At 42.7% G+C, this 26,500-nt stretch overlaps 1 protein-coding gene across 1 annotated transcript in view; it reads left to right on the top strand.

Moving 5' to 3' along the window:
- nrg3b (neuregulin 3b) overlaps positions 1-26,500 on the top strand; it is a 336,969-nt gene that overhangs the window by 296,637 nt on the left and 13,832 nt on the right. Inside the window, exons 4-6 of the mRNA XM_015963144.3 lie at positions 6,458-6,484; positions 16,203-16,305; positions 18,667-18,793. Coding sequence (XP_015818630.3) covers positions 6,458-6,484; positions 16,203-16,305; positions 18,667-18,793 — 257 coding nt within the window. The remainder of the gene's footprint in view (positions 1-6,457; positions 6,485-16,202; positions 16,306-18,666; positions 18,794-26,500) is intronic.

Genomic DNA, 26,500 nt, shown 5'->3' with positions numbered 1-26,500 from the left:
AAACATAAACTTGGAAAGATTTTTTTTTTTTTTGCAGGGAATGAGGCCTATTTGGATCTCTGCTGATAGGGATTGATCTAAAATTTACCCAGATTACCAAGGGTTTGGAGGATAATCCAGCTTTCTACAGCCAAATCATGTAATAGCATACACATACATGCACACACTATCTACAAACAAGTGGGAAAAGTTCCAGAAATCCAGTTTCTATGTATCCGCTTCATAAGCATCAGCATGGCAGTTAGACACAAACCACACCCTGGGGTGAGGGAGAAAAAAGTTTATCTGCTATAAGTGCTCTTTAGCTTTCAGCATCTTTTTTCTTCAATCAATCGGTGCTCGGCTTACAGCGCTAGAAATTCTTTACCCAGTCACCCTTTTGTTTTTGTATTGACTGGTAAAAGAGTGAAAAAGAGCAGTTTGGAGTGGTTTGCACATGATGGAACTCATCATTCCCCACGTCTTTACTGAGGGTGAGAGAAAAGCAGATAACATCACATGAGTACGGGGACAAAAGGAGGAAGAGACTCCCCACCAAGCACTCTAGCTATACCGCTTTAAACTCCCCTGAAAGTACAGTATGTGGGAGGAGAACATATCGGTGCACACAGAGGAAGTGGTGGGGTCTTTAATTGGGGGCATTGCAGCGTAGGAAGAAGGCAATTTAGTTTGCACTTGGTAAACAACCTGAACAAGTTTGTGTCTTAGCTATGGGAGAGTTTAGGGCATGCCACTGGTGGCGCTCATTTAGGAAGTGCCACCTCGGAGACCGCAGAGAGGAAGGAGAAGAGACTGATTTTAGTTTTGCTCAGCTGATTCGAAAAGAAGAAAGCATTACTCTAATTTATTTCCTGTAGATTTTATGCCCGAAGTAAAGATGTCAAGTGCGCGCACACGCACACACACACACACACACAGACATTGGTTTATCAATCCCTTGCTCATCCAAGTGACCAGAGGGATTAAGAATTTGATTCACTCCTGTCATTTTCTCCTCCACTCGGCAAATTGCTGCTTCTTAATCGAGCCAAAAGTATCGGCCATGATGCACAGGCATTCTCCAAGCCTGCTCACAGCTCCCACAAGACTCCATAAATGATTCCCCGGAGTGCTTTGAGTTGCCAGTGCAATGGATTTGAGAGCTTGCACATATTGTGGTTGGTGAATTTCTCTAGACAAGGCGATGCCAGAGGACAGGATGTGTATCAGCATTGTAATGACATCATCTGCTCAGGAGGTGACAGTCAAGGGGATTTAGAGTGGAAAAGTGTCGACTGTTGCCATGGGCAATCACAAGGAAAGGGTCGAAAGGATAATACAGATCAGGTAACATCCAACATCATAGAGATGCTGCAATCACTTCTCTGGACCTGCAAATGATAGCAACATGGTGTTGGGTGGAAACAAAGATAGTCACACCTTTCTCATGCAGCTGATTTTAAATCTGGATGTGCTTCCTGGTCAGAATTTCCCCACATATAATTTTTAATCGTGATTAAAGTTTAGATAAGTGGCCAAATAGGTTTTATTTTAGCTGTAAGCTGCTTTTGGGATACAACAATTTCCGCAGTTAACATAGATCTAGACAGGAAATCACACACAGTTTCTGTGTAAAATCCCCAGTCCATCTAACCATCTGTAACGCGAGGAAATATGGGTTTTCTGTCACAAAGGTGGTGTTGGACTCAGCTGGGTCAAGAGCTGGGTCGCTGAGAACTTTCACCCACAGATTGAGACCTTTGCAGACATGAAGTCAGCAAGAGTCTGCTGGAAACCATAACATCTGCCACCTGCAGCTTCTGTTGCTTGTCCAGAGTCGAATCATGGGAGCAGTAGCCTAAAGCCCTGCGTACACTGTGCGACTTTTTCACTTTTTGGAGCCGATTTTCCACTCGTGCGAGAATCCACGAGATCGGGGCGAGTTTTGCGCCGAGCTGTCGTGTAGTGTACAGGGGGTTACAAGAGGCGATTAACACCATGTGACCAGCTACCGATGAGCAATCGTGAGCTCGCACGGACTTCTGGCGTGTTTAATATTTCGCTCGTCCCTCATGAGGGTATTGCACTGTTGAAGCGGAGCTGCGAGCAGCTGCGACCCAAAAAGTATCAGAACCGCTCACGGCGCATGCGCAATCCTGCATCAACACCGCTCGCTCCGCTGTTTCCCTAATAACACACCTTGTTCGTTTTAATTTCTACACATTTTTTTACTCACAAAGATTGTCAAGAAAGCGTGTTTGTCGTGTTCATGTCAAATTAAACTGATCACAAAACACAGATTTACTTTGTTTATTTTGTTTTCCTCATCCAACCCCCATGAATCCCTGTGTGTCCCCCTGCAGCACTCCCGAAGGACAACAGGCAAAACAAGACAAAAAAGTCTGACGTGTTGTGTAAAAACTGCTATTTTTAGCATATTTTTTAGGGCCGACGTGTTTCTACCAGATGTACAGTGTGAGCAGCCAGATCGCATCTGAGAACTGGGTTGTACAGTGTGAGCGCATGACTCCTGAGATCTGCTCTGCGAGGAAGTCGTACAGTTTGAGCTGAAGTGGAGTGCCATGAGTGAAAAAGTTGCAGTGTCTGCCCAGCTTAAGCCAAGAGGCCCAGACTTCCCTCTCCTTAGCTACTTGGTCCAGCTCCTCTGGGAGAGTCCCAAGGCATTCCCTGGGCCAGCTGAGAAACAGTCCCTCCAGTGTGGCCTGGCCATTAGGTCAGTGTTTCTCAACTCTGGTCCTCAGTGCCCTCCTGTCCTGCATGTTTTCCATGTCTCTGCTACAGCACACCTGGTTCACGTATTTGCATTGTCTCCTTAGGATGACATCAAGTGCTGCAGAATTCTGTTAATCATTCATTCATTTAAATCCGGTGTGGGGCAGCAGAGAAACAATGCTGTTGAAAACTGCAACATAGAAAACATGCAGGGCAGGGAGGCGCTGAGGACCAGGGTTGAGAAACTCTGTTTAAGTTCTTCTCCTGGTTGGTGCCCGGAAAATCTCACCAGGCAGGCATCCAGGAGGCATCCTAGCCAGATGCCCGAGCCACCTCAACTGGCTCCTCTCGATGTGCCCTGGGTCTACTATCTCTAAGGGAGAGCCCAGCCATCCTGTGGAGAAAAATTGTGTCAGCCACTTGTATCCGCAATCTCATTCTTTTGGTCACTACCCAAAGCTCATGACTATAGGTGATAGGAATGTAGATCGATTCGTAAATCGAAAGCTTTGCCTTCCAACTCAGCTCTCTCTTCACCATGCCAGACCGGCACAACACCCGCATCACTGCAGACGCAGCACCAATCCGCCTGTTGATCTAACGCTTCATCATTCTCTCAGTTGTGAACAAGACCCTGAGATCCTTAAACTCCTCCACTTGAGGCAGGACCTCATCCCTGACCTGTAGAAGGCATTCTACCCTTTTCCGATTCAAGACCATGGTCTAAGATTTAGAGGAGCTGATTCTCATCCCAGCTGCTTCACACTCGGCTGCGAATCGCTACAATGAAATCTAGAGATCACTGTCTGATGAAGTCAACAGGACCACATCATCTGCAGAAAGCAGAGACTCAATTATTGGGCTCCAAAACAGACCCCCTCACCATCTTGGCTGCATATAGAAATCCTTTCCATAAACGTTATGAATAGAATCGGTAATAAACGGCAGCCTTGGAGGAGTCCAACTATCACCGGAAACGAGCCCAACTTACTCACTAGTGATTTTCTGAATAAAAGACAAATTGCATGGATGCTATTTTATATCTATGTAGGTTACATCAGTAAAAGTGACCTAATGGCTTATTTACTCCTGGCATTGTTCCAGAAATGCAAAGATGTGTTTTTATGTCTTTAATCCTGGCAGTGGAGAGGAACATCATTATATCTGATATCAAACTGAAATCAAACATTTCCTTCATTTTCATCTAATAGCAGATGGCATAACAAACCACGACCTTTGAAGTCTCGAGAGATTTTGTGATCTCAGGAGTCCAGCCAGGAGGATGGCAGAAAAGCCACTGACTGAGATTTTCCCGGTGTGTACCGCCACGCAACGAAAGTCACGAAACCGTGACTTTCGCTGTTCCACGATGTTGATGCTTCCAGTGTGTAGTAGGGGGTTAGGGTTTGTTGCCGTTCTAAAACTCCTATCAATTAATAAAATATTTTACAGCTGAAAACTTTCAAAAATGCTTTCAGATGTGTCTCTTTAGTATCACACCTTTCATCACCATCCTCCTATTAGTTTCAAACATTAGATCTGACCTAGGTGGAGTGCTATGCCTCTGCTGCAATCAAATCGTCAGCTATTGGCTCAAATGTCAGAAGTGCCACCCCTTATGCTTGTGTATAACTCAAACCAATTGTGGTGCAGTTTTTTGTTGATTGACGCATCAAATAGCCAATGAAATTTGGAAAACAACAAAATCTCATGTGAACACCTCATAGTTTCCATCTGCAAACTAAGACTGATTGTTATATGTGGATCGCAGAGTGTGTGTCAGGCCCTTAAGTATCTAAATGTTACCTGTGCAAATTGTCAGGACTGACTAATATCGCTTGAAAAATGTTCAAATATCTCCCAATCTTCATTTCCATTTCTATATATATAATTTACGTGAAATGTAAAAAATGTGCAGAGCTAGCTAGCTGTGGCACCTCTGAACAGAATTGTATTGAATCTGTCGCAATAAGCTTATAATGACAATACTAACATTGTTCTTGAAGTTTTTAAAATATTAAATGAAAGATTTTTCCCAGACAGCAGTAGCAGGAATAAGTTTTTGATCTCACCGTGTCTGGACAAGCTTTTATGTTTATGTTTATGTGCTTAGCAGACGCTTTTACCCAAAGCGACTTACAATTATTATTATTATTATTTTACCTATAGGGCATGTTGTGAGCTTTTAGCAGCTTGGTGTTAGCTTGTGAATCTGCTCAGAACTCCACACGGGAAAAACTAGATGACAAATGAGATCATTATTTCTTCAAAAGACCCCTTTATCTAGCATGCTAATCAGTTAATTTACCAGAAATCAGATGAGCTTTCTATAAAAATCCTTAAGCCTCATTAGAAATCTGTCTCGTAATCTTAATTAAAACTGTATCGGATTTAGGTCTTAGGTCTGACCTTCTCTACACATTCTTTTAAAAATCAAGTCCCATGTTGAATTAAATATCTGTTTTCGTGTTTATTTATTATTATGTTTATGTATTTAGCAGACATTTTACCCAAAGCGGCAGTGGAAAATCCTAACATGTAATTTGATGAGATTTGTTTAAGAGTTAAACAGTTTCCTCTATTTTTCCACAGTGATATAAATACTTCCACTTACTATAAATGTCATTTTAGGAAGAACACATCCAAAACTGACTTGCTAAACAGCTCTAAATTAGCACAGAATATGCTGAGCGAGATCCAAGAAGAAAAACCCAGTGCAGCAGCTAAATCAGTTGTTACAGCTACATCTGCATTCATTGTGTTTTTGTCTCATTTAGCACATTCAGAGACATTGTCTGGCAGTATTTGATATTTTAAATATTTGCACTTTATCAGGGTTCATTTGTCTTCTCTTATCTGGAGCTCAATCCTGCCCCTTAGGGTGCTTCTCCTCTAAAGGAACCCAAGCTCAGAGAGATTTCCCCACGTTATAATCAAAAGACTCTTCTTATGATTCATAGTTCTTTTTCTTTCTTCGTACATTTTCTCTTACTTCTCGGAATGCACACCAAAAAATCTGCCCGAGCTCGGCAAGATACGGTCTATTTAAAACTCTGACCACCCCTGTCAGAAAACCAATTAGTGAGGGTTTCATTTTAATTTAAATAAGATTACATTACAGTGACACGGAAGGAGGGCACTGTCTGGACAGAGAGAACACAAGTGCTCCATTTTATCTGTTTCCCTGGCACAGGGATTGTAGGACAAGACTGTAACTGCATGAAGAGGAGCTGTGTGAGTGTGTCAGACGGGTGGGGGTTGGGGTGGGGAACTGTCACTGACAACTAAACAAGTAGGGAAAGTGTGCTGTGCTGTATGGATGCACATGCATGTAACCGGGAAGAGGAGAACAATTACAGCAATGCTTCAGGCCAGAATCAATACAAAAGACCTGTGCAAAGCAGCATGGGTGGCATAAAGCTGCATGATGTGTCATTTTTCACTTTTTTCTTTACTGATCCATTGGAGCCGGTTTCTGTTTCCATTTTGAAGCCACCGCAGGTTGAGCAACTACAGAGAGTCATGCCAAAGCAGTTCTAATGACTGGGGTTGGCAAGTTTATTCTAAAATGCAAAGGTTACATGCAAGCAGTTTTACAATGCATTTGCATCATGTGTCTCCTCCTGAAAGAGGGATTTTGAGCGACACCAAAAGTGCACCATGTATTAATTGTCTTTCCTTCCTCCTCTGTCTCTTCACACCATTCCCTTGCCTCCCTCCTGCCATCCGACCTTGAACAAACCAGCGGATGAATTGGGGATCGAGTTCATGGGTGAGACAACTTTCTTCTTTTTGTTTCCATACTCCATCTCCTTTGCAGAGGTCTCAATCTTTCATGTGCCTCCCATCTGTAAAGTGCCTCATACAAAACACACAACCCAGCACAACAAGGCTGCTCACCTTGGAAAATTAATGTGGGCTAGTTGCCATGGAAACACTATGTGGGTGAATTAGGTGTGTTGTGTCTGCATGACGGATAGTACTGTTAGAGAAGAGTGATTTAATGAGTGTGGGGCTAAGACAAACGGCAGCAGTCCTTGTTTACTTCCCTTCTGTGTGTTTGCCGAGTCACTTAAGCAGCAATTTCTGAAAAACAAGAGACTGTCTGCTTGTGTTTTGAACACTGGGACTGACAAAAGAATTCAGAGAGCTAAAAAGTAAACAGTGGAGTTAAAAGCATTAAATATACAAAGAAGAAATCCTTGATTTATTTAGCACTACTCTTGTACCTCCCAGGCAAACACACCTTAAAAACAAATCACCATACCTTCTTTCGACAAATGTCCTCAATGCTCTGGGACCAAAACAGATAAACCATGGATGAGTTTCTAAAAAGTGCTATAAAGGTAAAAAAAAAATCTTTACTTTTTCTCACCTTTGAGCTTTAATAGTAGGTTCTCAGAGTAACTGCTTTTAATGTTATTTTTTTTAAATAATATACTCACACGCAGGCTGAACGTAGTCTCCTACCTCTATTTTCTGCATTAGCAGTCAATAAAAGAAGACGAAACAATCGGGTGAGGAAAAAGGTACACAGATCTACTCCTCAGGGTCTTCGTCTTCGTCTTCGTCTTCCTCCGCTTATCCGGGTCCGGGTCGCGGGGGCAGCATCCCAATTAGGGAGCTCCAGGCCGTCCTCTCCCCGGCCTTGTCCGCCAGCTCCTCCGGCAGGACCCCAAGGCGTTCCCGGACCAAATTGGAGATGTAACCTCTCCAACGTGTCCTGGGTCGACCCGGGGGCCTTCTGCCGGCAGGACATGCCCGAAACACTTCCCCGGGGAGGCGTCCAGGAGGCATCCTGACCAGATGCCCAAACCACCTCAACTGGCTCCTTTCGATTCGGAGGAGCAGCGGTTCTACTCCGAGTCCCTCCCGAATGTCCGAGCTCCTCACCCTATCTCTAAGGCTGAGCCCGGCCACCCTACGGAGGAAACTCATTTCGGCCGCTTGTATCCGCGATCTCGTTCTTTCGGTCATTACCCAAAGCTCATGACCATAGGTGAGGATTGGGACGTAGATCGACCGGTAAATCGAGAGCCTGGCTTTCTGGCTCAGCTCCCTCTTCCCCACGACAGATCGGCTCAGCGTCCGCATCACTGCAGACGCCGAACCAATCCGCCTGTCGATCTCCCGATCCCTCCTACCCTCACTCGTGAACAAGACCCCGAGATACTTAAACTCCTCCACTTGAGGTAGGACCTCTCCCCCGACCCGGAGGTGGCAAGCCACCCTTTTCCGGTCGAGAACCATGGTCTCAGATTTGGAGGTGCTGATCCTCATCCCAGCCGCTTCACATTCGGCCGCGAACCTACCCAGCAAGAGCTGAAGGTCAGAGCTAGATGAAGCTAGGAGGACCACATCATCCGCAAAAAGCAGAGACGAGATTCTCCTGCCACCAAACTCGACACACTCCACACCACGGCTGCGTCTAGAAATTCTGTCCATAAAAGTGATGAACAGAACCGGTGACAAAGGGCAGCCCTGGCGGAGTCCAACCCTTACTGGGAACAGGTCCGACTTACTACCGGCTATGCGGACCAAACTCACGCTCCTCTGGTAAAGGGACTGAATGGCCCTTAACAGAAAGCCACCCACCCCATACTCCTGGAGCGTCCCCCACAGGGTGCCCCTGGGGACACGGTCATAAGCCTTCTCCAAATCCACAAAGCACATGTGGATTGGTTGGGCAAACTCCCATGCCCCCTCCATCACCCTTGCAAGGGTATAGAGCTGGTCCACAGTTCCACGGCCAGGACGAAAACCACATTGCTCCTCCTCTATCTGAGATTCAACTATCGATCGGACCCTCCTCTCCAGTACCTTGGCGTAGACCTTTCCAGGGAGGCTGAGGAGTGTGATCCCCCTATAGTTGGAACACACCCTCAGGTCACCCTTCTTAAAGATGGGGACCACCACCCCGGTCTGCCACTCCCTAGGAACTGCCCCCGATGACCACGCAATGTTGTAGAGACGTGTCAACCATGACAGCCCTACAACATCCATAGCCTTGAGATACCCAGGACGAACCTCATCCGCCCCCGGGGCTCCGCCGCTGTGTAGTTGTTTGACTACCTCAGCAACTTCTGCCCCCGAGATCGGACAGTCCATCCCCAGGCCTCCCAGCTCTGGTTCCTCCTCGGAATGCGCATTGGTGGGATTGAGGAGCTCCTCAAAGTATTCCTTCCACCGTCCGACTATAGCCTCAGTTGACGTCAGCAGCTCCCCATCCCCACTGTAAACAGTGTGAGCGAGTTGCTGCCTTCCTCTCCTGAGGCGCCGGACAGTTTGCCAGAACCTCTTTGGAGCCGATCGATAGTCTTTCTCCATGGCCTCACCAAACTCCTCCCACGCCCGAGATTTTGCCTCGGCAACTGCCACTGCTGCACCCCGCTTGGCTATCCGGTACCTGTCTGCTGCCTCCGGAGACCCACAGACCAGCCACGCCCTGTAGGCCTCCTTCTTCAGCCTTACGGCTCCCCGAACCTCTGGTGTCCACCAGCGGGTACGGGGGTTGCCACCACGACTGGCACCGGCCACCTTACGACCACAGCTAGCAACAGCCGCCTCGACAATCGCAGAGTGGAACAAGGCCCACTCGGACTCAATGTCCCCCACTGCTCTCGGGACGTGGTCAAAGCTCTGCCGGAGGTGGGAGTTGAAGACCGTCTTGACAGGTTCTTCTGCCAGGCGTTCCCAGCAGACCCTCACTATGCGTTTGGGTCTGCCAGGTCTACGCGGCATGTTCCCTTGCCATCTGATCCAACTCACCACCAGGTGGTGATCAGTTGACAGCTCCGCCCCTCTCTTCACTCGGGTGTCCAAAACATACGGCCGCAGGTCAGATGATACGACTACAAAATCTATCATCGACCTGTGACCTAGGCTGCCCTGGTACCAAGTGTACCGGTGGGCATCCTTATGTTCGAACATGGTGTTCGTTATGGCCAAACTGCGGCTTGCACAGAAGTCCAATAACAAAACACCGCTCGAGTTCAGATTAGGTGGGCCGTTCCTCCCAATCACACCCCTCCAGGTCAAGCTGTCATTGCCCACGTGAGCATTGAAGTCCCACAGCAGGACAATGGAGTCCCCTGATGGAGCACTATCTAGCACTCGTCCCAGGGACTCCAAAAAGGGTGGGTACTCTGAACTGATATTTGGCCCATAAGCACAAACAACAGTCAGGACCCGTTCCCCGACCCGAAGGCGCAAGGAAGCTACCCTCTTGTCCCCCGGGGTAAACCCCAACACACAGGCAGAGAGTCTCGGGGCTAACAAAAAGCCAACCCCAGCCCTCCGCCTCTCACCCGGAGCAACTCCAGCAAAGTAGAGTGTCCAACCCCTCTCCAGGTCTCGGGTTCCAGAGCCAATGCAATGTGTCGAGGTGAGTCCGACTATATCTAGCCGGTACCGCTCAACCTCTGCCACAAGCTCCGGCTCCTTCCCCGCCAGCGAGGTGACGTTCCATGTCCCAAAAACTAGTTTTCTTGTCTGGGGATTGGACCGCCAAGGCTCCCGCCTTGGTCTGCCACCCGATTCGCATTGCACCGGACCCTTCATGTTCCTCCTGCGGGTGGTGGGTCCACAGTTGGACGAGCCCATGTATCCGGTTTGGGCTGGGCCCGGCCGGGCCCCATGGGCGAAAGCCCGGCCACCAGGCGCTCGCTCACGGGCCCCAACCCCAGGCCTGGCTCCAGGGTGGGACCCCGGTAACCCTCCGGGCCGGGTACTCCGACTCTTCGTTTTAACCGCCATGAAAGATCCTTCGAACCGTTCTTTGTCTCACCCTCTTCCCCAAAAATTGTTTTTCAGTGAACCTGCCCTTTATCTGCTTGACTCCTCAGGGTAACATAGTAATTATGAACTCACCAATCTTGACTCACAATGGGCATCCGGTGTCCAGCAGAGCATGTGTCGGCCAGTAGAAGCTAACTGTTAGCATTAGAAACTCCACAAAGTGGCAGAACACATGTTGTGTTATTTGTGGAGATAAAAAGATCAACGGTGCAGAGCAAATGGAGGCAATGGAAGAGTTGCTTTGCTGTTAGCCAATCAGAGGTGGGATGTCCAAATACAAACTTTTTGTATAATAAAAAAGTGTATTATATACATCTACTATATTACACCTTTTTTTAAATTGTACAAAAAGTTTGTATCAGGAAAAAACACTGACCCAAACAACTCCCTGCAGAAAACCCCAGAGACAATCCTTATGCATCTACAACGCTTAAATATTTTCAGCATCTTTTACATTTCTCAGAATAATAAATGTTTTTATGATTTTCACAATTCACTGTGTTCTAACGCATCATGTCAACTAAGCTGGTTTCCCTAGCCTGCCAAACCATCCTACTTATGTGAATATATAGTCTGGCCATGACCCATATAGCTTCATGGGGCGGAATCTATGGTCGTCTCTCAAACTGTCTCCACATGCTATTGGACATGGAACAACGTGACGTTCTCACCACTACAAATGTCAGTCAACAAGGCAGTCCACTATACTCTGTCGAAGAAGACACAAATACGTTATTTTCATAAATAAAGGAGTTAAAGGTCAACTTTACTCATGTTTTAATACATTTGCAGTGGCCTCTGGTAGTAATCAGTACCTTGTATGTGGTTTTCTGGGGAAAAAAGCTCTTGTGTACCTGTTTGTAGACATACAAGTCAGCTGGAGGAGAAATTAGATTGATAACAGCCAGGATTTGGAGTCTTATTTCCTGACATTCAAACATTCCACGCATGATTGGATAACAACAACGTGACTGCCACTGGCTCAGCGGTTTTGTGTGATACGCTTGTCAGCCACTAGATGGTGTCATCGGATAAGAGAAATACTCCGGAAAGAAGCTTTAAACTCAGAGGGACTGATCATTTAAAAAAATACTGAGTAAAAATTGTTTTTCAGTGAACCTGCCCTTTATCTGCTTGACTCAAACAAAAACTTAAGTCCACAATACTGCTCAGGCCACTGGTAGACCTGCTGAGGCTCCTGTGAAGCGTGACTGGACATTTAGTACTACTCACTGTCTAGATCTCTAGGCTGGTTTCCCTCCACTTAAAGCTGAAATCGGGAGTTTTCTCAGAGAGCCGCTCTCAGTTCTTCTGTGATCATGGTTGGAAGCAACAATATTGATGCAACAGAATTCTAATAGGATGAATTAGAGAACCCAGTCAAGTCCAGGGAAAGCCCGCACACAAACTCTCTCTCTCTCTCTCTCTCTCTCTCTCTCTCTCTCACACACACACACACACACACACACACACACACACACACACACACACACACACACACACACACACACACTTGCTTCCAGGAAATAGATGGTGGCAGGAAAAGATGCTCAGGAAGAGAAGTCGGCACACGACACAACATTCCTCAGTTCAGTGATTTTAATCTGGCAACTAAATGAGTTCAGAAAGCTGCTGCAGGTGAGCGGACGCATTACAGGAAAAAAAAAAGAACAGGATTGATCGATTGGTAGCAGAGCGCATGGAAGCCATAAAGGAAAGATGGATGTTTTTTGCCTCTTTGCACTCCTGATTATTCATTGTGTTCTATTATAAATTTCCTTGTGCTTGATCAATAAATCTTTTAATAGTTGTTATATAAGTCCCAAATGTGACAGCTAGTCAGAATAAAGCAGAGCCATATTTGATGTAGGATTGAGTGCTCAGAAAATGATTTCCTTGCACTTCTTAGTCCAACAGCTTAAGCTTTGCATGTCTGACTAGTTCACTCTGATGTATTTCAGGCTGAATAGCCCATTTTGTCATGGATACTTTAGCATGGTCTTCATTATAGGACTTTATCCCAGTCTAAATGCAGAGCAGTTGTTATGATATTGCAGGCCATGCGGGACTGTCTTGCCTTCATGTTAGTCTAACATGTTTTAGCCAGTACAGCTGGCTGTTACTTTCTTCTGTTTCCTAACATGCTCTTGCATCTAATTTCAAGAGTGCCTGGTAGGCACCCAGCATGACAAGCCTGTAACGGCTTTATGTACAGGCTGCAGATCAGTTTTTTTTTTTACTCCTTGCAGCTATTCAGCACAGCTATGTAGACAGCTGTTTTTATGTTCAGATTTTTTGGGGGGAAAGAAAAAGCCTATTACAGCCATCAAAAAAAGGTCTCAGGTGCACTCCACATGAACACTGATGATTCAGCAGCAGAAAAAGATATTCCCCATGTTTCAAAGATCCAGCAGCTGAGAGGTTGTTTCCCTGAGAGAGGACAGGAGGTTTACTGCCATGCTCCTATGCAAAGGCCACACCGGTTCCAGTTGGTTTTGTTGCTTTACTGGAGCTTAAAAAATATTTCAGCCATCTGAAGTATTATTTTGTGTAAAAATAATAATAATTACAATGTTCTCAGTTTGACAAAATGTTTTACATCCAGAACTAATAAGCCAATGTCTAATCTGAGCACAATGAATTACTGCATTTGAAAGTGGATAGTATGTCTAAACCATCAGTTAAACCCTTACTTTTGCTGTTTTGCATTACAAGGTTATTCATATGAAATTCTACAGTGCATCCATGGGTCCCACTGACAGGCATTTGCCAAATAACCACACTTTATGTCAGTGTACAGGTCTATTTAAAGGTGTGGTTGAGTGGTAAAAAAAACATTTTTAATGATCATTTCTGATTATAATGAGTCGCTCTGAGTTTTTCATGCAGGCTGAACATCAAAACAGTCTTCTACACCTATCTCCTGCGTTAGCTTCTAATAGAAAACAGACTGTGAAATGCTATAAATTTTAAATCCTCACACTGTGATGTCACACTGTGAATTTGCAATCATTGCCTTGTCCATCTTGGCTTGCGTCTGCTCAGAGGAATGCTTTTTAAAAATGTATTTGCAGCAAGTAGTGAGAGTGGCAAGTGTGTTGGTGATAGTGGCTTTGCAACATGGCTGAATGTGTTCTGTTAGCCAATCAGAAGCTAGGTGTGTGCACATAATTAATAATAGTGAACAATCCTGATGTTTTCAGCCCTCCTCTGCACCAGCAAACGTCTGCATCTCAGAACAGGAGCATCATAGCTTTATACTTTTTAATGACTAATAAGGCATTGATATACTCTAGAGAACACTGCTTTTACGGCCCCCAGCTCGTCTAAGAGATGACGTTGTTAGGGAGCGTAAAGAAATGTAGTTGTGAACAGGAACAAACCAAGATTCACTCTCTTAAAGGAGTTTATTTAACTAAAAGTCACTGCTTTATGCAGGTAAAAGGATAAAATGATACAAAACAAGAGACATCCAAAACTGGGGATTAAACAACAATAATAATGTTGAACACAAAGCGCCGGGGATAAAAACCGGGTAAGGAATGAGCTGGATTAACACAAAAAGCTCCACCAAAAGGATGAGCTAGATCTCTCTTTAACGAGGATGCTGAAGAAATACCAAACGAGCTCTAGAAACTAGGAAGTGATTATCGATACCCCTCAGGTAAGCAAAGCGAGACTTTAACGTCAGTATGAGGAGGGAAAGAGGAGAGCAGACTCTACAGCTTGTTCTCTTCTGAACTCCCCCCCCCCCCCCCCCCCTCTGTATCAACAGACGCACCCTTTTAACAGGGAGCCTCACTGATTGAAAGCAATTCCACCTGGCTCTGCTAGAGCCAGGAGAGTAGGTAGGGACGCTGAGGGCACCTAGTGGCCACAAAACAGACGGTGTCTGTTACAACTGCAAATGGTATTGAATAAACAAGTAAACCACACCTTTAAAGTCTGTATGACTATTTTTGTGAAAATGTGGGAAGTTGAGTTGTTTAGGCGCAAAAGTTCTACATTTTTTTTATTAAAAAATAAAATGAAATAACAAACGATAAGGGTATGTAAGTAAAATCATTACATGCTTGCTGTACTTTTCTGGGTTTTATGGGTTGATTTGCACTTCTTGGATTTGAATTTATTTTAGTTAATTATCAGAAACAGTAACATATTAAGAGCCATTCATTCTTCAGAGATGCATGTCGCATTTAGTCAAGTTCTCAGAATACAGTTAAACCCTTTTTATAAAACAAAAACCATATTTCAGTTGCAGTTTAGGGTGAGGCATTACACTACTTGAAATCTTAACACAAAATGTTGTTCAACTATTGATTTACAGCACAAGCGTTTTACCAGTAGACTACCAGATTTGTAGTTGAGGGCTTCGGAGAGTGACTTGAGGGCTGTATTTTGGACACCCTGATGAAGACCACTAATCCGTAATTAGAAAGACGAATCATTATTACACTACCTTAAGCTATCTTAATTTTTCACCTCATTCTAAACAAAATAATCCAAAAGTCCATCAAAGTGCCGTAAGCATCAGCCAATTAGATATCAGGCCAATTGTGTTTCTAGAACATTGCTAGCTAGTGGACTATGATTCAGCTGCACAGCATGCTAGATCCATGCAATCCAATATTTACAATTTTACACAGAAAAACACCAACAATTCCCTTCAAATACATTAATCGTGTTATAAATACGTACTGCAATTTTTCTCCTCCACTCTACTCTCTCTGAAGTCCATTGATGCAGCACAGTGATGCCATGCAGAGGGAGAGATTTACAAAAAAGTGTTGAAAACACAGCTGCTTGCTCACCAGTGATAGCTGTGAACAAAGGAAGCTATCCAGCAGTTTCTGTTGGAGAAAGATGATAAACCAGGGCAGATGAAGACCTCCCAGGACAGTTCTGTGTTGACAACATCAAAAGCCACAGATGAGCCCTGAAAGGTCGTGAACTTGCTGCTGCTTTTTTTTCTCTTTTTTTCTCTCTTTGGCACCTTTTGTCTGCGGTTGTCAATGTGTTGAGTTCAGCCTTGGAAGTTTTATTCGTTGTGATTTCTCACCTAAAAAAGTGTCTAAAGTCATGAGATGCATGGAAAACAAGAAACCCCTTCAACACTCAGCAGCAAGACAATATCGCAGAGAGATCTTCTGATAAGTCACTGCGCGCACCAGTTTCCTGTCCTGCACCACGCGCTACAGTGAGCAGTGTTGTACAACAATCCAGCCGCCCAGTGGCTCACACACATATCAGCTGAGATCAACTGCTACTTGTCCCAACTGCTTTTGACCTTAAGCCTCTGCCGCTGATGTAAAGAGGTCTGACAAAAAGCTCCTGGAGCATTCATTTGCCACTAATTCCCTGTCGCCATCAGTCTCCGAATGCTCAAAACACTTATACATGTTACACACACTTGCTGTGTTGCCTGCTGGGTTTGTCTGAACGAAATGATTATCACACTTCAGTTAGCACATGTCACTGAGCCCTGCCATGTCCCTATACCATGCTCCGACACTGACTTTTACTGACAGCAACATCGGTTTCCTCATACAATGTGGGTGGATGTGTGTGTTGCCACTGTTTGTGTGTATGGTAGCATTAATTCCAAATGCTTTTTCAAAATCACAACCACCATTGACAACCTTTTGCAGTACATTGAAAATGCATTGTCCTAAATTGCATTCTCTTCTTTGCAGAGAGTGGTGACACCTACCAGAGGCAGGTGCTGTCCATCTTCAGTATCGCCTCGGGGATCTGTCTACTTGGAGTGGCATGCATGGCTCTCTACCGCCGCAACAAGTGAGTGATTCCGGCTCAGAGCCGCATTAGCACAGCACACACCAAACTATGCAGAAAGAGCACTTTACTATCATGGCACAGAGCCCAAAGAAAGTGTGAGTCAGCTAACGGATTTTTTAGTTAGGCATCAAGTCTAAATTGTGTGGGATGCATTTGGGACAGATACTCATGTAAAATTTATTCGTAAAGTGGTTTTAGCAAGCAGTTGTGTCACAAATGCTTCACACAAAACTAAATATATAGACACGGTATCAGCTCTGGCACTGTCAGAAACACTAGAGCATTGAATGTGTGCATCTGTGAGGATAGAGAGGGGAAAGAAGGGCACAGTTCAGCACAAAACAGACCACCACAGATAATGACTTATTTGCGAGGCAGGAAGAAGGAAAACTAATATAGACAAAGGAAAGTAATCAAATGGAGGAAAATGGGGAGTTAATGGAGGCTGTGTCAACTGAATTGGTCTTTATAAACAAAAATGTTGGGTGTTTCTTCAGCACTTGCTGTGCTCGTAGTGGTACAGTGCTTATCGGTCAATGTGACCAAAGACTTAGTGGGAGATTTAATGTACTGCAAATTATTTGAATCTGCATATCTTAGTGAATTGACTTTTTTCCTCCCGTAACTGCTTCTTGGCTCTGCAACTCAGGCAAATAGATTCTCCTGGTAATAGTGAAGCTTATTCTGTCTGCCAGCAAAAAACTGGGTAATTTTATTTGCAACAGATTTCCACAGACACAACACTTAGAAATATGATTATGATTATCAGTCAGGCATTACTATTGTTGCCTGCATCTGTGTGTCCTTGACTGTAGTGTTAGGAAAAAAGTCAGGAATCACTGGACACATTTTAGTGAAATTCTCAGAGGTACGGTGTCAATTTTAGGTAATCCTCAGGTGTCAGATGTCAGGCTGACCACAGAGAACAAACATCATATTTCACTCAAAAACCAATCAGACTATACTGAGTAAATATGTAGAAAAAAATAACAAAAAATTATATATATATATATAGATAGATAGATAATTACAGTAAATATAATATAGTAATATATGTATATGTATGTATATATATATATATATATATATATATATATATATATATATATATATATATATATAATAAAAAAATTGTCAGGAAAAAGTCAGTCAGACAAAAAACTTCAGACAAAAATTTTTTTCCTGACACATTTCCCTGAAACATTCTTTTGTCTGAAGTTTTTCCTGATATATTTTAGCCTGAATGATTTTTCCCAAGACTTTTAAGTCGGATGGAGTTTTTCCTGAGTCCTTTTTGTCTGACACTATTTAGTCAGAAGTCTGATGGGTTTAGTCAAAGCTGAGACCATTTTCTCTATGGTCTAATGTCTGAAACCTAAGACCCGAGAATGTCCTAAAATTTTCATCGTACATAGGGTAAGATTTTGGATGAGTGTCACTTGTCATCTGATCTGAGAAATCAGCATATTTCATAAAGAGAATCTTTACAAAAACTACAAGGAAAAAAGAGCATAGAATTAAACTAAAAAGCCAACATCACCAGTGACTCTTTGTTTTTATTTTCTCAGCTAATACATATGTCCGCACCATCATACTTCCAATCAAGTGATTAAAATAAGTGCCCCTCCAGTTTCTTTTCAAAAAGCAATTCTACAGACTTTGGATTATTTCTTCACATTTGCCAAAACACTTTTTCTTTCCATAAAATAATATCACAAGAGTGTGTAATGGATGTTTAATGGTCCACTGCCTTGATTTAATTCTCACTTGTGCAAGACATTTTTCCTCTAAATGCTTATATATATATATATATATATATATATATATATATATATATATATATATATATATATATATATATATATACATATAATCATTCAGCAAATGTCATATCATGTCATTTGAAACATTTTTAACTGTCAAAAGACTTTTTAGTCAGTAGCATGATAACAAGATCTCATGGCTTTGTTTATAAATAGCATGAACTTGAGGCAGTCTCTCTACTGTTTGTTACCCTTTTCACTTGGGATTTTACAGCATTAAGTGACATGCAGAAATGTTGAAGTTTGGACAAATATTCAAAATTTGAGTAACCATGGTGCTTTAGATTTTATTTTAGGAAATCTGATTCCATTTACTTTGCATACTTACTACATGACAGTAGTTGAAAAGATGGTGGACTTCCTTTTCTCAGTGGCTACTTATAATATGATCAGAAGAGTGAATAATCAGTGAATCATCAATGAAGATGGAAGCATTATTGTGCAACTCTTATTTGACTCTTATTCTTTTTTGTTAAACAGAAACAGTAGTGTAACTGTACTCTTAGCACTTTCTCCATGCATGTCCTGTCTTCCACAGAATACACAGAGAGAAGCTCCAGGCTCATTTTTCTGACAGCCAAAGCTTGAGAGACTGCAGCATCAACGCCTCCGGCCTCGTGTCCAAGTCTCCTCCCAGGATTCAATACAGCCTTCATCTCCAAAAAGTACGTCTTTCAGCAAGGATCGATTTTATTTCCACTCGCTTCTTAATCATAATTATCACCATCTCATCTTTATATAAACAGTACTTACATACAATGGAGAGTGCAAAGTCCCTGACAGGATGATCAATGGTGTATGTCCAAATAATCTCTCCTCTGGCTGAAGCCCATTGTTCAGATGTTTATCTGACATGGGATGATGAGGCAGTGGGGAATAAATGCATCATGTATTATACAGGAAAGATCTACTTGTCTCATTCACAAGGACGGATTACTACAAACTATGGATTAGGTGTTTAAAGTCCCCAAAAGCGACAACATTTCTGATTCAAAGATGCTTTTACAAATCAAATTATATGTTTTATTGGAGCAAAGGTGCAAAAGGAATCAGAACCTGCAAAAAAATAAAAATAAAATAAAAATTATATATATACATATGTATATAAAGTTAAATATTGGTTTGAAATTCTTTGGAGGGAAGAAAGGACATCTTTTTCATCAGATAACAAAACTATTCACTGCCTAGGGTGCTCGGATAGAAGAAAAGTGGCTTAGCACAAATTATAAATCATCACTTTACTTGAGAGGAGAGACCTGACCTCCAAAATGTACACAGAGAATGTAGATGGCTCAGATAAGGCTGACATCTCCACTGAAAGGTAATTGCTCTCTAATGCACATTTGCAAAGATCTCATCAAAAGAGTTCAATCAGTCGGATAATGCATTAGCACTTTCTTGAATTCTCCCTTTCGTTATTTATTGTAGCTTCTGCCTTTCTTTCCGTCATGAACAAAATGTATTTTTTGTTTATTTCTCTTTAAATTGGCTCAGCGTTTCCCTCACCTGGTATATTTACGCTACAGTGCACCTTCTCCTTCTAGATTCTCAATAGGAGATTTCTTGCTAAAATGAATAAATCTTTCACATCCGCTACAATTTGCAGGACTCACGTTTAAATATTTATGAGTAAGGTAGTGCAGAGTTTCCTGATAACAAATAAGACGGCATGAATTTTCTTTTTTTATTTTGTCCCTCTACACAAGCGTTTATGCCTGCTTGATAATCGGTGAGGTTTTTTTCCGTACACAGAGGTATTTGTTGTAAGAAATTCCATATTCATACTCAACCTTGTTCTGTCATTTCTTCGCTTTAGCCTGCAACAAGGCTGTTTAATAATTTAACAATGTCTATGGTGTCACCCACTGAAAATAAGAGCCCTGGAGCCATAGTAACTCCACCCACAATACTGCAGATGGTGAAAGTGAAAGCTTTTTGAAAATGTCATTTTAAATCAGGGTTCTGAGCAGCTAAGAGGTACATAACATACATATGTGACATATTGACAAAAATAATAAAAATGTATAAATAAGTTCCTGAAAAACCATATAATGAAAATCAGACATTGCTTTTTAATCACTGGTTTGGGGTGAAAGTCGTCACAATGCTGTTTGGAATCAGGGTGTGTACCATATTGAACATGGACCTCAGAGTTGTCCCAGGAGATTAGAAAGACTATTATTGACCAGCATGTTAAAATTAAAGGCTAGAAGGCTGTCTCCAAGCAGCTTCATGTTACAGTCTGCCCCCCTAAAAACAAAGATGGAATAATATGAATGGTAACCAGAATCCAAAACAACTTCCAAAGACATTAGAGGTGAACTGCAAGGTCAATGTTTGCTGATGTCAGATCACACCGTCCGTTGCTGTTTAAGCAAAATGGGCTTCATAACAGATGACATAGAAGGACACCATTGTTTAAAGCAAATCATGTAGACATGAAACAAGTCATTGCATAAAATCAAATCCAGTCAAATATATATGGTACAAAAACCAATTACAACTAGAACTGATATTGTCTGACTCCTACTTCCCGATACCGATACATGCCAATACCAATATATGATGTGCCCCCCCCCCCCTTACAACCAAAGCGCTGTACAATAAAAAATGTGCAATGGACATCAAATAAGAAAGAGAGAAAGATAAACAGATTAAAACAATAACATAAGAATAAAAATTGATCAAAACATATCTAAATAAATAAAACCATCAAAGTAAAAGATTAAAACTTCACATTCTGTCATGGGCCATTGTGAGTTAAAGAAACAAGGTTTAAAAACCAAAATACAGGGATGCCTGTCTTATATAAAGGCAGCTTGTTTCAGCATTCAGGGTCCAAAAGAAAAATAATTTTCTGGAAGAATGTTTTTCAGACTGATGAGTTCAAACTGGAGCTTTTTGCTTCATGTGCACAGCCACATAAATAATAAAGCATAAAAAAGAACACTGGGCACACTGGCAACAGTCTGGATCAGCTTTGCTGTGTTTGCTCAGGGTGATTTAAATCTGTTCAGGGTCCGATGGAATCTCCAGACTATCGGGACATTCTTGAGTGAAATGTGCAGCCCAGTGTCAGAAAGCTTGGTCTCGATCGCAGGTCATGGGGTCCTCCAGCAGGATTATGGCCCAAAACACACAGCTATAAACACCCTAGAGTGGCTTAGAACCAAACACTGGATGGTTCCGTGAGCCCTTATCTAAGTCACATCAGCAGAAAGAGCTAAAACAAGCAGTCTAGAGATGGAACCCTACACCCTAGAGACAACTGGAACTGCCCGTTTAAGAGGAGAAAACATATGGAGCTCTGTAATTTTAGTTCACATAAGTTACATTAGATTCGGTTTTCAGTTGATATGTATTTCAAAAGCAATGTCTGATTTCTTTGTTGATTTTTAGTATTTTACTTTTGACTTTTTGAGTTATTTCAGAGTCCATTGAGGGGTTTTCCTTCTTCAACAGTAAGGGACCTATATTTCAATCCACATCTGTGAAAAACTGTTTAAATTGGACAGAGTGCACTCATTTTTTACTTTCAAATGCCCCAAAACTCATTTTCTCAAGATATCTAAGCTTTTCCTAGCCTGGCCTGCCAGACTCGCCCTCTGTCTATTCTACACGATACTATAGGCAGAGAGAACCACAAGGGGTGAGACTAGCTAGCTCAAAAATAACCAATCAGTAAAAAGGCGGGAATGCCGACTGTATGGGGCAATGCTGTAGTTTTTTAGCTGTAGTCAAAAATGGTTTCTGGCGATGGCGTAAAAATCTTTCTTTAGAAGAAAGGTCTTTAGCACTTGTTGTTGTGCTTTTAGAGACATGTCCAAGTCATTTAGAACTGAGGAAAGAGCTGCAGCAAACTCTGCTTCAGACTCCATCTTTGTGTGTGACGTACACTGCTCAGCGCTGATTGGCTTGGTCAGAATTCTCAAGGGGTGGGGATATTTGAATGGGAGTGTGACAAGACCCTTTGCTTCCCAAAGGGAGACATGGGCATGGCTGGTTAAGCTTTTCTGTGACACGAGGCCCCAACTAGTGATGCCTTCAATACTGAAATAGTGGGATTGCATTGACACAACTGAATCAGAATGGTGGTGAATCCTTGTTTTCCCATGCTGGACACAGGGAGGAAATCAGGAGAAAGGTAAAGCCAAAAACAAAAGACAATAACAATGCAGCAACACAAGACTCACAAGCTATTTTTAAACAGTGTGAGGGAAGCTTAAGGAGGGATGTCAAAGATCATGGGCTATAAGTACCCAGGAGGAGGCACGAGCTGAACACAGGAAGAAAAGCTTAAGAAGAGAAAGCCATTTTTCTACAGATTTGACACAATGACCCCAGACCACTGCTTCTTACCTCCCACTCCCACAGCTTAAAACCATCCAAGGAGAGAACATGAGCTGTGGGTGGTTCAGTCCTTCAAGTTTCTCTGTTTCTTCTTTTAAGTTCCACGAACAAAATGAAGAAATTTCAACAAACAGCAACGCGGCGGTGTGTTCTTAGAGAGGCTCAGAAGCATTTTGGTGTATCTGAGCATCCGAACACAATGGGATTTGAGTGTGTGTGTGTACATTTTAGGCTCTTGGTGGGGGATGAGATCAGTGAGCAGGAAACAAAAGGCTGGCTTCATCAAAGCAGGGCAGAGGAAAGACTGAAACCAAAGTCCATTTCCATCTTTGTCTTCTATTCCACCTCTGTGATGAAGTGATGCGCTGCTCCATTTTTCTTTTATGTCCCCAAAAATATGTCACCTCATGAACCCAGGTGTTTTTGGCTAAAGTTCTTTCCTCTCAGGGTTTGTTGCATAACAAAAACCCTTACAGTACACCATAGAACCTTGACATGACTTTGACATAAAAATTGCTGGGCAATGCTCCAAGTCTGAGACAACTGAGAGGTAACTACACTCTGAGGTTTTCTGAAAATAAGCACCATCGTCAGCATTGAGTTTTTGCATGGGTCTGCACACCCAAACTGTCATGGGTTTACTTTAAATAAACAAGGTGAAAACTTTTGGAGTTTGCAAAGGCTCTTTGGTTGGGGAATTGGATTTAAATGAGTTCACAACATTGGTGAAGCCCAAAGATTAACTTGCAGCATTGGCAACCAAGTGGGTTCCTAAATATCTGTCAAACTCAGATGATTTCTCATCCTGCGTTATTTATGAATATGTTATTTTTTGTCGTGAAGTAGATGCTGAATCGAAAGGAATGACTGCTTCCTGGGATGACTCCTTCTATGTTCCTAACATTTTTTTGTCTTGAGACATGAATGGTGACCAAAAGAACAAGACTGTGAACCTCGGTGACTGGCATAGGGTGTCTGGGCTCACCCCTACAAGTGCTCACTGATCCAGGGAGAGCTCAAAGTAGAGATGTCAGTTGAGGTGGTTTATAGATCTGACTAGCACGGCCTCTGGTTGCTTTCCATTGGGAGGAAACCCCCAGGGTAATCCCAGAAGCTGTTAAATAGATGATTTATTTCTTTCCTGGGAATGTCTTGACAACCCTGGATCTGTTTCTTCTGCAACCTGACCTAATGAAAAAATTCTAAATGACAATTTCTGGTAGGAAAGACAGATTATTCTCAATAGCTGGCACCAAAGGTAGTACCATCTGGCTCTGACCCACTGGAAGAAAAGACCTTCCCAACTAAATAAGAGATGAGTAAAACAAAAATGACTAGTCCAGATTTATTCTACAAAGTGACCGAGTCACCTCCAGGAGAGAGGATGGTGCATGAATACTTCATGGAGAGAGGCAAAGGTTGAAGCCCCACAGAAGAGCCTTGTGCAGACATATAAATTCAGAATATTTTAGCTGCATGAATTCCAGGTGTTTTCTCTCAAACATCAGTCAAATTTTAAAGTTCTTTCAAATCACCGGTTTTGAATTAACAAATGGATGAACAAACTATCAAATGAAAGTTAATTTCTGTACAAAAATATCCATCCATGCATCCATTTTCATCCACTTAGAGTATAAGCCGAGAGGCTCAGACTTCCCTCTCCCCAACTCCTCCGGGGAAATACCAAGGCGTTTTCTGGCCAGCTAGGAGACATAGTCCATCCTGGATCTCCCTGTGGGTCTCCCCCCAGTTGGATGTACCCAGAAAACCTCACCAGGGTGGCATCCAGGAGGCATCCTAACCGGGTGCCCGAGCCATCTCAACTGGCTCTTCTCAATGTGGAGGAGCAGCAGGTCTACTCTGAGCCCCTCCTGGATGACCAAGCTTCTCACCCTATCTCTAAGTGAGAGCCCAGACACCCTGTGAAGAAAACTAATTTTTAGCCGCTAGTATCTTGTTTTTTCATTCACTACCGAAAGCTCATTACCATAGATGAGGACTGGAACATAAATCATCCCAGTCACCAGTCTTACAGCAACGTAACAGCTCATGTCAAGGAGCCTGGTACCCCATACTTCCAGAGTACCCCCCACAGGGCCCCCCAAGGGACACGGTCAAACACTTTCACCAAATCCACAAAACTCATGTGGATTGGTTGGGCAAACTCCCACAAACCCCTAAGGGCATAGAGCTCATTCAGCATTCCACGGCCAGGAGGAAAACCACATTGACTACGTTTACATGCAGCCAATATCCGGGTTATGATCGGGTTAAGGTCGGTATTCGGGTTTCTGAGTTGATCAGAATAACCCGTTTACAAGCATAAATAGGAAGAGTTACCCCTAACTTGCATAACCAGATTTAAATGAGGACGTTGGGGTAGCGTCAAGACGTATGGACTACATCCAGACGCAATATGCCTCATTTCCGGTTCTTCTTGTTCCGGTATCCGTGAAAACAACAACATGTTTCCCAGTTCAGAAGAGATAGCGACCGCGTTTGTTTGTGCTTTAGTTTCTTCGTCACTCCAAAAGTGTGGTGCTGTGCCGTGACTCGCCATTTTGCTCCCAACTTTTTGTTTACTTCTGGTGTTCTGGCGCATACAAGACGTCTCGCTACTCAAAAGACCAAGATTCCTTGCGAACAGAGCATGCGCAGAACACACGCTTTGATGGGGATATCCCGATATGCGTTTACACGACCAAACATTTGGGTTAGAAAAGGGTTACCCCAGGTGTAGTAACCGGGTTTTTAAAAACCCGGTTATGAGCATATCCGGGTTTTTGGCGGTGTTTACAAGGACCTGCGGAACCAGGTTATTGTGAATATTCGGGTTTTAAAAGGGTTACTGGCTGCATGTAAACGCACTGACTGCTTCTCCTGAATTTGAGGTTAAACTACAAAACAAAATACTTATTTCAGAGTGTAGGTAGAAGCAAAAGCTGATAATGTACACCTACCATCTTTTACATCACTTAGATTTTACATACTTTTCTGTGATTTTCACATTAATCTCTCATCAGTAATATCTCTTAGAATTTTAATTCCAGTTACAATTTCAGCATCATTTATTGGTAAGTTTTCATTTGAATTTCTGTGCTAATTTCCAAGTATAATGCACTTAGTTTTACCAAGATTAAGTGACAATTTATTTGAGACAAACCACTGATTACATTTCCGTGATTCCAAAGCTGTCCCAAGCGATCCCCACTGCTCAACACTGTCATATCATCAGCAAATGAAATTCAACAGAAAACCAAACAAATGTTAATAATAAATGAAAAACAGAAATGAACTAAGGACTGAGCCTTGTGGCACTCCACATGCAGCCTTCAGAAAACACACTGACACTTGGTTTTCAGAAATCAGCCTTAAAAACTGCAAAGGTGCCTGATGATGAGAGAGTACTACTGAGATGATCAAAATTAAAAAAGGTATTGTGACTTTATTTTAAGTTTGACTTGATAAAGACTCAAATTTATCGGATTGCTATGATTAATCAAACATTTATTTGTAAGTCAAAAGATGACAAAACAAATCCATAAAATAAACATACCAGTAATTTTGTGAATCAAGGACATTTTTCACCAAAAACAAAAAAGACTGAAACATGTGGGAATGTGTGAAGCTTAAAGAATCTGGCTTTATCCTAGCAGTCTCTTCAGAAGTGATGCACCAACTAAAACAAAGAGTTTTTCCAACATTACATGATTAAGAAAAGCCAAAAGCATTGCAACTGAATAATGTGGCTAACAGCCTCAGTGTGCATGTCGGTGCATATTTTTGAAAGAAATTATTAACATTTTGATAACAGGCAAAGTCAGATTTGTGTTTTCCATCAGCATTAGTCACATCTTGGCCAAGAGAGCTGACACATGCTCATTCTTTCCCTGTAAACCACATCTTGTGACACTTGGTGCTGCAGGCCCAGTGACTGTTCCTGCAGCAGAATGGACAAATATCCTGTTATGCACAGTTCGGGACCTGTGATTTGATAGTAATCCAGGAAGGATTATGGCTGC

Source organism: Nothobranchius furzeri, chromosome 16 (genome assembly GCF_043380555.1).
Source record: "Nothobranchius furzeri strain GRZ-AD chromosome 16, NfurGRZ-RIMD1, whole genome shotgun sequence".
NCBI classification, from domain to species: Eukaryota; Metazoa; Chordata; class Actinopteri; order Cyprinodontiformes; family Nothobranchiidae; genus Nothobranchius; species Nothobranchius furzeri.
This window is presented reverse-complemented; position numbering and strand designations above follow the sequence as displayed.